This window comes from Alligator sinensis, unplaced genomic scaffold, assembly GCF_000455745.1.
Source record: "Alligator sinensis unplaced genomic scaffold, ASM45574v1 scaffold417_2, whole genome shotgun sequence".
NCBI classification, from domain to species: Eukaryota; Metazoa; Chordata; order Crocodylia; family Alligatoridae; genus Alligator; species Alligator sinensis.
This window is the reverse complement of record NW_005842456.1, coordinates 152,498-164,815: the sequence shown is the minus strand read 5'-3', so window position 1 is coordinate 164,815 and position 12,318 is coordinate 152,498. Positions and strand designations below refer to the sequence as shown.

The 12,318-nt window shown below is 41.0% G+C and overlaps 1 protein-coding gene across 3 annotated transcripts in view; it reads left to right on the top strand.

Annotated features, from left to right (window-relative positions):
• PDE7B (phosphodiesterase 7B) overlaps nucleotides 1-12,318 on the top strand; it is a 316,789-nt gene that overhangs the window by 273,381 nt on the left and 31,090 nt on the right. For all 3 annotated transcript variants that reach the window (XM_025212336.1, XM_025212335.1, XM_025212337.1), the window contains 2 exons: nucleotides 3,144-3,244; nucleotides 4,535-4,666. In XM_025212336.1, coding sequence (XP_025068121.1) covers nucleotides 3,144-3,244; nucleotides 4,535-4,666 — 233 coding nt within the window. The remainder of the gene's footprint in view (nucleotides 1-3,143; nucleotides 3,245-4,534; nucleotides 4,667-12,318) is intronic.

Genomic DNA, 12,318 nt, shown 5'->3' with positions numbered 1-12,318 from the left:
CTCAATGTTGTCCACATCCCTCTTGAAGTGGGGTGCCCAGAACTGGACACAGTACTCCAGCTGTGGCCTGACCAGTGTCGCGTAGAGGGGGAGGATCACCTCCTTGGACCTACTTGAGATGCACCTGTGGATGCACGATAGGGTCCGGTTAGCCCTGCTGACCGTGACCTCGCATTGTCGGCCCATGTTCATCTTGGAGTCAATGATGACTCCAAGATCCCTTTCTGCCTCCGTGCTCTCAAGAAGGGAGTTTCCCATCTTATAAGTATGCTGCCAGTTACTACTGCCCAAGTGCAGCACCCTGCACTTGCCCGTATTGAAACGTATCCTGTTTTTGTTAACCCACCCTTGCAACCTATCCAGGTCTTTCTGCAGTCTTTCCCTCCCTACTAGCGTGCCCACCTCACCCCAAATTTTGGTATCATCAGCAAATTTGAACAGGTTGCTTTTCACCCCGTCGTCCAAATCGCTGATAAAGAAATTGAACAGTGCGGGCCCAAGGACCAAGCCCTGGGGGACTCCGCTGCCCACTTCCCCCCAGGTAGAATATGACCCGTCCACCACCACCCTCTGAGTACGACCCTTCAGCCAATTAGCAATCCATCTGACTGTGTAGGCATCGATGCCACAGTCGCCTAGTTTTTTAATGAGGATGGGGTGGGAGACAGTGTCAAAGGCCTTGCTGAAGTCCAGAAAGACGAAATTGCCTGGTGGGCCAAATTCGGCCCACGGGCCATATTTTGCTGACCCCTAATATAACTCTCCATTTAACAGCACACTGTTAATACACTGCTCTCTTTGCACTCACCTTTTAAGTACTTTCATCTAAAGTGTATTTACCTAGTTTGCTTACATGAATACCATCTGGAATTAGAACAAAAGCCTTTGATAAATTCAAGATGTTTCATGTATTTCACATATTTGCTTTCCCTCTATTCACTAGGTCAGTTGCTCTGTCAAAAATAAAAGGAGACTGTTTAACATAATTATTTCTTGACAAGACCATGCTGATTGTTTCTCATCACCTAAGCAGCCTTTGGATACTTACACAGTGATTGTGTCCTAATTTGTTCAGTATTTTTTCAGGATATCAGGTTAGGCTGACTAGGTTTGTCTTCCTGAGATCCTCTTTTTTCCCCCTTTTGAAAAATAGGTAGTATATTTGGCCATCTCCATTTCTCCTTTTCATCCTTCAGTTTTGGTAGACTACTGCTAAAGATTCAAATATTTGCTTCCATATATATTCTAGCATAAATGTCATCAGTTCCTGTTTACTTGCAAAATCTATTTTATCTCAGTATTCTTTAATCTGTTCCCTCCTATTCTGGCCTCTGTTTCTACTGTTCTGTAATGTCAATTGTGTTAGCATCTGGGCACAAAAAACATAAGACTAAAGCAAAAATGTATTAAACTTTTCAGTTTTCCTTGAGTCACCTGTTATTTGCCCTACTTCACAGTTAAGTAATGCACCATTTTCTTTTGTCTTTCATCATCTTATCTTTTATGTCCCTTTTTCTTTATAACTCATTTTCTACCTTAGCGTGCTGCAGCTTAAAACACCTATCTCATCTAGTTACTTTGAGCACCTACTGAACTGGGAGAGTAAAAAGATAGAACCCTGCATATGTATATATAATATTTATCTTGTCCAGTAAATGAACGATGATTGCTATTTGATTACGCTAATTTTTCCTTTCCCTAAAAGCACCAGCAATAGCATGATTTAGCTTTTACTCTAAAAAAATTGAAAAGAAATGAAGTAATAAAATATAATAATGTTTTGGGTTTTAGTTCAACGCAATGTGTGGAATCCTGACCTTAAAGATGTCAGTAGGAGTTTTGTGGTTGGATCTCACTCAGGCTTCTTAAGCAGTTCCAGATAATTGTGTTCTTTGAGATTGCTTTGAAATACACTTGTAATATTTGATATAAGAGAAAAAGCTTACTAAAATAGAATATACCCATATATACACCAATAACTCTCTTCCAAGAAGAGACCCATATAAGAGATGAAACAGTAATTGTGACTACAACCCTATGGCAAAAAGGAATTATCAGTAAGTACATTTCTTTTCTGTGCCATAGACAGGTATTCATTGTTAGCATGATATGAGATGCCTCCAGCACAATTGGAACAATTGGCATTCTTCTCTTCTGACAATTAATAGACAGGGGAATTTCCTGCAAGAGATTTCTTTGTACTTTCCACTACATTCCCTAGACCCCTTCTGGTTAACAGGAAGGCCATGCTCTACTAATAAATCAGGGTCATCGGACTCTTACCTCTTACACCACTCCCATTGAATTGGATGTTATCTTCAAGGAGAAGGATGATTTGGGCAATATTATAATGCAGCTACTGAGTTTACAGTGTCAATGAGATGTAACCTAGGATGACGTAGAGGACTGCATGGGTGGTATAATAGGCTACCCAATGACACAGCCAAGTTTTGAAGGCAAACCTGATTCCTCTTGCCCATAGGAGATGATGGAAAATCATGAAGCTGGCTCACTGTCTTCTACATTGACATGTGCTGTTTTAGCACTGGAGTCAGAACCATGAGGGGGTGGAATTTGTAAGTGCAAAGACAGAGATGACTAAAAATATATCACGAATCTCCACTTGCTTTACCCTAGTGCTGTATCCCTGAATCTATGCTTGAAGGATGTGAGAGCACTTTTGATCACAGTCAGTCACTCAAGTAACAAACTACATCAGGATATCAGGATCCCACCCCCTGCTGCTATAAAATAGGTGGTACTGCCTTAATGACATATTACTCACTAACAGCAGCCTAAATGATTACACTAGAGAATGTATACATTTGCCCTTTTTTTTTTCTTATTTATTTTACTTCTGAATGAGAGCCTTCATGAAGGCAAAAAAGGGGTGATTTATGAACTAGCTCCAGAATCCCCTTGGGCATCACAAATTCTTCCAAATATGTTTTTTTTTCTCTAAAGGCATCTTAGTAAGAGTGCCAAGCTATGCAAACTATAGATATTTGACAAGAATCACCAAGCTGCTGAGCTTTAACATCATTTTAAAATATCCCCAAAAACCTTACTTTAAGTCCAATTCCCAATGAAGATCTTGGTATCCAGAAGTGAGAGGATAATCTTTTCCTTGTTTTTGTTCCTAGTTATGGTTCAAGAAGATTACCATAGCCAGAACCCATACCACAATGCTGTCCATGCAGCTGATGTCACTCAAGCTATGCACTGCTATCTAAAGGAGCCCAAGGTAAAATGAAACTAAATACTACTTCACACTAACATGGCTTCCAAATGAGAGTCTCGTATTATGGCTCGTGTATCTTGTTTGTCAGTGGGAAAAATAATAAAGTTACTGAAACTCAAGCTTAACCTGGCAGTCATTTGTAGAATCTGAAGTAGAATCAGGGACTTGAAACAAAATATTATAGACACTTGTGGAGGGGATGAGAAAATAAACATGTGACACATTATTCATATTGCTTAATGCCTCACTGAAAGACATTTTGAATAACATAGAACTGAGAAAAAATGCTGATCTCATTTGAACTGACATAAATGAAGGTCAGGTCTGCTGGATTCAATAGGTTGCCCCATGTGAGGGAGGAATTAGTGAGCGCAGGATCAGACTGTAGGTTACTTGGGTCCCTGCCCCTTGCAGCACAAGACCAAAATGTAGGGATAAGATCCAGCACCATCTGGATTCTGCAAGGCATGTTTATTTGTTTCTCATCACAGGGCCCTTTCTTCACACGACAAAACAGAGCATCTTGTACAGATTTGGGCTATATTGATAATAAACCGCTGTAACAAATAGAAAGGTGTTTCTGGGGGAGAGGGGGTGGAAGGGGAGCAGGGGAGGGTGTTCTAAATTTTGAAAAGAATGAATTTCTACAGGGTTTCCAAAGGACAGGATGTATTTTTATGTAATGTGATGAAATATGATGTATTTTTTTGAAAATTATGTATTTTATGGATAATTGACCAATGGCCTATATTTTCAACATTACGTACCTAAAATTAGGCAGCTCTAAGATCAGTCAGATCTGTTAGTAAGGTGAATCTACTCTGAGATGACTAACTGGAGTAAGAAGCCAAGTTGGAAAACTGACTCCTGTAAACTTTGTTTACTGATAGACAGAAGTATGATAGATCAGTACCATTTTCATCTTATGGCAGAGCTGATCTCATTTCATATGATATTGGAGAGTAGGAGTTAGCAGTTGCTTCTAATATGAATCCTTAAGCAGCATTTTTATAGTAACCAGTCCAATTTTTAAAATCTGTTCATTGTTCATACTAACATAGAAAATTGTGACAATGTGTTAGTAGAGAGCCTGACTGTTGTTGTAGATACATACTGCACAGTGACATCAAAAGTGTACACATGGCTCTGTACAATTAATCATCTTGAATGTTATCATTTGTAGGCTGACCTGCAAACCCAAACAATGATGTGCTGTAGCATTTTGTTTGTTTATTTGCTCCAAGAACTGTTTGCCTGGTTTTGTTAACATTGTGGTGAATGTATGTGGTACAGCTTGCCAACTTCCTTACCCCTCTGGACATTATGCTTGGACTGCTGGCTGCTGCCGCTCATGATGTAGACCATCCAGGGGTCAACCAGCCATTTTTGATCAAAACCAAACACCACCTCGCCAGTCTGTACCAGGTAAGACTGCTTTCTTCAAGTATGTTTACATGTGAAATAGGTACCAAGGGCAATGGGACTTTCAGACTGAGAGCTCCTAGTTGAGCCACAGTTTTTGAGTCTATGATTTTAGACTAGATTTTCAGTGGGCACTTTGATGTGCATTGCAGATGCTGCGCAAATGAATGCACATGATGCCCATACCAATGTCTGCTTCGAACAGTCTTGGCACTGAAGCTGCAGCATGGCTATCTGCCAGAAGATTTCTAGGGTGCATGAGCTAGGGAAAGGACCTGTAGATTTGCAGATTAAAATCAGCAAGTGAACAGCCTGTACTTCCTTCTTCCCTCAGGGCATTCACAAGCAGCAGAAGTACTGCACAGCTGGGTTTCAGTGTTATGTGGGCAGGTCGCATGGCACATTGACCACACCAGTGCATGGGGATATAGTCAAAAGCAATCTCATTGGTAAATACTGCAGATTAAAAAAATAAAGATATTAAAATATGGGAAACAACAGTAAAAGTATATATCCCCATAAATCCATGCTATTTATCTGCACATTATATATCACATATATAACATTCATATTTATGTCATATATACATCTGCATTTTAAATAGACAGATTTATTGATTTTAGGGATCTATCTATATAGCTCTGGGTGTGTGTGTACATATATATGTGTGTACACATATATATGTGCATACATGCTTGACAATGCTGGTACTCAGGGGCTATTTTGATTTTGTCAGTAGTGAACAATGAGAGACATGGTCATACAGGTTTATAATCCATCCATTTTGCTGCCTTATACTGTCACTGGATTGGTGTGTCTCACTCTAATGCAGGGGTTTCAGATATTTTCACACTTCCTCCCACCCACATCTGAACCATAGGACTTCTTGTGAGACAGATCCGGACCTACAGATCCTGTAGTGCTGGGTCAAGCAACAGCAGAGCGAGCAGTATCAGGGAGCTGCAAGCTTAAAAGGAGGTCCTCTTAAGTCACTGTGACAGCAACATGAAAATATATTACTTGTTAACGTATTTATAAAACACTGGCTGTAAGACCAGATCTTCATTATTAATAGGGTGGAGCAGAATTATGCAGAGATTATTATAATTCTCTGCATAAATTGTAAACAGCACCTCATTTACAGTTTGAATTTTAATATTTTGAATTGTGAAAGAGCAGCACCTTTATGTTGCCTAACTCAGTTCTGTGCATTCCTAATGATTCTTCATAGTGCTAATTCAGACTTTTTTTTCGCCTGTTTCTACAAGTATGAAGGAGGAGAAAGATTTGGTTTAAGAAGCTAAAAGTAACTATGTATCATCCAAGTAGCATACAAGGATCCTTTCAGGAAAATGTGATGAGCACTTTGATACTTGTAGCTCTGATAAAGATTCTCATTCTGAAAACTACAGGGTAGAACAATAATCATGGAGTTAGAGTAGAAGATACTGTCAGCCCTGCCCCTTAAAGTACATTCTATACTAGTATATTGGGATTTTAAAATCAATCTTTTTCTTTGTGAAGAGCCAATAGGCAATTTGCAAATAGCAGGACATTTACACTAGAACATCAGTTTTGGCAACTGTACTTGATGTCTAGAGAAGCATCTGCATACCCAGTAGTGAGCTGAAACAACATGTAGCCTTGGAAAATCCTGACTCCCAGCTGGGATGAGTGGAGTTAGGGTCAAGAAACTGGCATGCTTTTCAAATTCAAGAAACACAAAAATGTATGAACTGACTGTGATCCATGACTAATAAATGGAGAGCAGACCAATTATTGACTTTAAAAGCTCAGTTTGTAAACTTGGGCCTATCCAAAAATTTCTGGCATGTGGGAGACTGGTAAGATTTTTAAACCTTATATACGTTAAAGGTTCCCCTGAGTAAGGAGAAGAAAGGTTACTACCAGCAGTGTCTTTCTGAGCCTGATTATAGCACATTCCCAATGTAATGCTTTGCTTAATACTAAGGGAAAGGAAGATTCTCTGTTCCTCCTTACCACCATGCTCCCCCACCCCAACAGACACTTAAGGTTTTACAGATGTTGATTATGTAACCATTCAACTGTCCTTCTACCCTGAAATAAAGGAACAGACAGGGCCATGTGAGCCAAGGTCAGGACAAAGCGATGTTCAGATAGTTATGACTTTGTGACTGGCTTAAGTAGCTGAATCAGCTTATGACAAGTCACATGCACACAGCAGGCACAACTGCATTCTGCCTAAAGCATTTTGCTCTGGTCTCCTCTAAATGTCAGGGCAATTGGATTGGGTGGGAGTCAGTTGGCTAGTGAAGCAGGTTTAGGATCCTTTGAAAGAGAAGTGGAAAAGATCCATTTTATATGAACCCTGTGATCTGACAACAGAGGATGATGGAGTGGGTCAGCATCTAATGAATATGCAGGAGTATTTACTAACAACAAAACCTGCTTAGACTCAAAATCCAGTCTACTCTTGCAGTGGTAGCTCCTGGTGGGCACCATCTGGATTTTAACTATGATGAGGCAAAGACATATGTACTAAAAAATAAATGAATATGAATATGAAACTCTCTCCAAGGCCCAGCCCAAACTGGGTTTGGCTGGTTTAAATAATGCTGTCCATTTCTGCTCTTCTAGGTTATGATCCAAGCAGGAAGCAGGAACATGTAGGTAGGCATGTTAGTCTGAAGTCAAGTAGAAGTTGGGGTAGATGTGTACTTTATAGACTAACCAAAGTGTGTGTGTGTGTGTGTGTGTACAGAGAGAATGAGAGAGAAAGACAGCACAAGCTTTTGTGAGCTGTAGCTGTAGCTCACTTTATCAGATGTTATCAGATGTTATGAAAAGACATGCAGAAAGCCAAGTATAAGAAGGAGAGAGAAATTACAAAACGGGGGGTGGAAAGGAAGAGAGGGAGTGATAGGGGGAAGAGGGTGCCAAACCACAGAAAAATGAAATATTAGACTGACGAGGCTTATTTTAAAAGTCTTATCTAAAGTTGTGCAAATACCTGGTTTTCAGCATGCTAGCAGTTCCAAAATATCCAGAAAGAAATTCACCTCAGTGTTGGCCTGAAAAAATACTATTTCCCAATTCCCAAATAGTCAAAAAAATCATTGTGCTTCCATGTCAAGTGTTTTTTAATATGTTTGAAATTAAATTAAGCTGAATTTTGAAACAAAAGGGCATTTCCAACAATATTTATGGACCATCTGTGACTGAATCTGATTTTTATTTTTTTTTGGTAAAAAATGTTTTGGACATAAATTTTGCCCTGCTTTAGTCTCATTTACATCTTTTGATTAATGTTTCTATCATGCCATGAAATGCACCTGGAGAATTGGCTAAGAGCAATCAGAAAAAAAGATCAAGCCAAATTATAAATACATTTTAACATACTTGTTGACCTTTTGTTAATGAGGAAGTAATGATTTCAGTAGAATATTGTGGTGCATGCTCACTGCAGGATCAAGCCCTAAGGTATTCTTCCTTTCGTGACTACCTGGTGGATTTCAAGAGAAGAACATTCCACTTCAGTAACTGCACATACTATTTATAAAATAAAGATCACCTGATTGTTCACGTTATACCCTGGAACAGGGCTGTGGTCAGCTGAGACCTCAAAATTTTCAGTGTTATTTCAAAGAAGTGCTTCCCATCACCTGAGCTTTTCAAATTGGCACCACTCACACCGAGCACCAGAAATTTGCTTCGTGCAGTACAAAAATCTCAATAATGCTGCAAACACTACAAAGGTAGAAGACAGTCAGAGAAGGCAGGCACCTGGGCATCATGATCTGTGATTAGAAACACAACAACTTGCCTTGTTATCTGATGGATTTTTTTGCTTCTAATCTTCCCTGGCAATTAAAAGAGAAAATATAAGATGACATTTTCCCCTACCTGTGTCCCTGAAGGTTTAAAACAGTCTGGGCAGTGCATTTACTGCTGATTAATATTATTTTTAGTCAAAAGTACCAGAAATAATGTACAACCCAAGGTTGATCTGCCTGATAAAATCCTAACCTTTCATTATCTAGAGGTCCTATCATTTCTGATCCTAGGAAAAGTCAGACTGCCTTGCTTTTTAATGAAATGTTAATATTTTGTCAAACTGTGATAGCTGTGAATGGCATTGTAGACATTGTAAGAAAAGTTCACTGTGAGATAAAAATATGAAGTAATATTTGAAATTAAGGTTAGAGAGAGAGAGGGTTTTGCAGTTGTTTTCTGAAACTTAAGTGAAGAGTAGCAGTTTTGGAATCTGTAACTATCATATTTAGCTTCTACAATACATAAAGACATGCTTTAGACATCTGTGATAATAAAATTGAAATGAGAGTAGAGAAAAATGGAGAGAACATCTGACTTTGGAGATTTGAGGTTAATTACAAATATTTTCTTTAATGAGCTTCCTAAGGTTGAAGTTACATGTTACACGTGAACTGTACTAAATCTGTGGCCTGTTAAGTGGCATTAAAGTTAGAAATGTGCTGTGAGCAGCCACTCATGAAGAGTTAATACCATTTCTTGCAGGCACAGCTCTTGACTTACCACTAGAGGGCTATTAATATGGCTAGGAGCCAGGACACCCTGGCTCTGGCTCTGCGGCCGGGGCGGGGGGGAGTGCAGCTTGGGATGCTGGAGGACTTCAAATTGTTCCTAACTCTGGGCATTTACTACAGGCCACCAAACCAAGGGGAGGAGCTTGATCTGAAGTTCTCTCAAGAACCGACAGAGGCCGCGCGTGCAAGGGACTTGGTTGTCATGGGTGACTTCAATTACCCGGACACAGATTGGGAGGAACACATATCCTCACTAAATTTCAAGTCAAACTATTTTGAAGAATCTACTTAATATCCTTCCTTCTCTTCCTGTCATGTTTGATTTACCCCTGTATTGCTGTGCTCAGCCAAACATAGGAGACTTCTCATGAGAAAGCCTCTTCTTGTATCACTTCGGATAGGGACAGACATTACGCATAAACTGGTTTCAGTGATCAGCAGCTGGTTTACACCTGTAACAAAACAGATGTTCAGTGCACATAAACCAGTTTGAAAATGGCTGAAACCGGTTTGAGATAAACCTGGTTGAATGTAGTATCAGACTTAACTGATTTGGGTCAAACCAGTTCATGTAATGTCTGTCCCAGACCCTTTTCTGGTTTAAGCTAAACCAGAGTCCCCCAGCATGCTCTCTGGGCTGGGCGGGGGTCTACTCCACAACAGAGCTGGCCCCTCTCCTTTGCTCTTCCCAGCACTCCCCTCTCACCACTCGCTGCTTAAGCAGGGATCCCTTCCTCCTCTCTCCCACAGTATGGACTGTAGCCAGCATGTGGTATGCAAGATAGGACAGTGTCTGCTTAGGGCTTTTTGGAGGTAATCAACAGCTCAGGTGGTAATGTTCCTGCATTTTCAGAAAAGCTTGCAATGAGCAAGGCTTTGTTTTCTGATGGGGTGTTAGATGCTGATAACAGAGCTGATAAATGCTCTGTTATCAAGGGGGGAGGACCCCTCCCTAATCACAGTGTCCTACCTGGGCCTGGCCATGACCCCCTCAGCTTCCTGCAGAAGGGAAGGGAGGGCTGCTCTACTGCCCCCGGGCTTCTAGCCTGAGCCACTGCAGGCATGTGCCTGCATTTCTGGGATATCTGTCTGGGTTGCAAACTGATTTAGCCTAGCCAGGTTAGACTAACCTGCAAATATTGAATCAATTCAGGCTCAGGCTTTTTGAATGTCTGTCCCTAGCCTTGAAGCCCAGGTTCACAGTCCCATAAACTGCAGTTGCTTCGGAGAAGAGGTCAGGGAGGGTTATATCACTGAATCTTCTGAAGTGTGGCTGTCGCAAGCAGCATTGTGATACTGTTGTCCCCAAAGGACAGTGAGTTTGTGCCCGGTGCGCTTGTGCCAATAAACACACAGGGGTGAAGGATCCAACTTAATCTTTATTTCTGCGCAGAAAGCGGTGCTTGGCAATCGTTCGCAAAGCAAGCACACCCACGCAAGTGGGCATTAGCCTTATATAGCCTCTTCTAGCCTTACACGCTATGCAGTTACTATAGGTTGCCCCTTTTGGTCCATGCGCGCTTCACCCTAGCTACAGACCACTCCCTAGCCAGCTTGAACTTGTCTTCGTGACAGTGTAATTTGCTGATGTGGCACCTGTTATTCAGCAAGCTCAGCCAGTAACCCCCCTTTCCAACTCCACCAGGGACCTCGCTGATATGGCCTTTCCTTCTAGCAAGACCAGCAATTAAGCAACTAGGCAACAAGCGATCTCCCCCAGCCTAAACAACCTACTCTATGCCCTTGGTTAGATAAAATACTTTTTCAAAACATACAAAGCTGTTCCCAAAGTATAAAAAAACATATAAAAGTTTCAAGGGTACTCATCAACACTGTCCTCATCCTGCTCCACCATCTGGGAACATTCTCTTCCACTTTTCTGACAGCCCATAATTACTTCATTGTGATGAGCAACCTAGTTTGAGAACTATAATAATCTATACTCCTTGTTCTAGTCCCTAAACATAGTAAATGCTTTCTTCAGCCAGCATTCAGCCATATATATGTCTATGCTACCCAGGGTTCAAATAAAGGATTCCGTTTGCAGCAGATCATAGTTAATTGTTGAAGAATGCACCGGTCTTCAATTCACACAAACAGATCACCTCCTAGTCCTCTTCCTGTTTGATTCATGCCCTTGCCCTCTAATAAGCCTTAATTAGACAGCAGAGGAGTCTTAGGTGGAAAAGCTGATGATTCTAATAGCCAGTAGCTACTCCAGGGTTTCTGGCTGCTAGCATTAATGTTAGAGTTATATGATTTCAGATGTCAGTTTTAATCTGAGTTTTCTGTATTTGTTAGGGATGTAAATATTGTTTAAAAATATTTGTTTAACTTCCTCTCATTATATTGCTTAAACGGCTAACCGGTAACACAGCAGCTCAGACAGCTGCTGGTGGGAGCTGTTCCCTTGACAGGGCAGGGGAAGAGGTGGTGGCAAGTTCAGCCAGACAGCACAGCCCAGATGAAGCCCTGTGCTGGGAGCACCTGCAAACACGCAGCTAGTTGCTTAATTGATGGGTCATTAGGCCACCTGCTGTATTCCTCTTTCCCCTCAAAGGCTAGAGGCACTAGTCCCCCTCACTCTGTTGCCTTCTGGTTCCTGTTGGGGTACCACGTGGCTTCCTTTCTTCCTTCGCTACCAGATTGCACCCCACCCCATGCTAAGCAATAACTAGTAAGCTAACCAGTTAACACTGGGCTTATCAGTTAAACGATTAACTGTTTAACCTTTCACATCCCTAGTATTTGTCCACAGTAAACTTAAAGTACATGGGCACTGAAGGGGAAAAGAAAAATACTGATATCTTTGACTTGACCCCACATTATAATAATGGACCATGAATACAAGTTTATCAGAAGTGCTCTGGAATGGGTTTCTCGCTCTCTCTTTCTTTCTCTCTTTCTCTCTCTTCTAGTCAGACCTAGAGCTAGAAGCTTGTTCCAATAAAGATCTTTGGTCCCTATAAGTCAGGTGCTGCAGTACATAATGCTTAAATGCCAGGTCCCAAAATGGAGCCCAGGCCCCCAGGGTTAGGCTCTCTATACAGAATGCAGAAGGATGATCCAAGACGGGCAGTGCACTGACTGAGGAGCTGCCTATGGCTG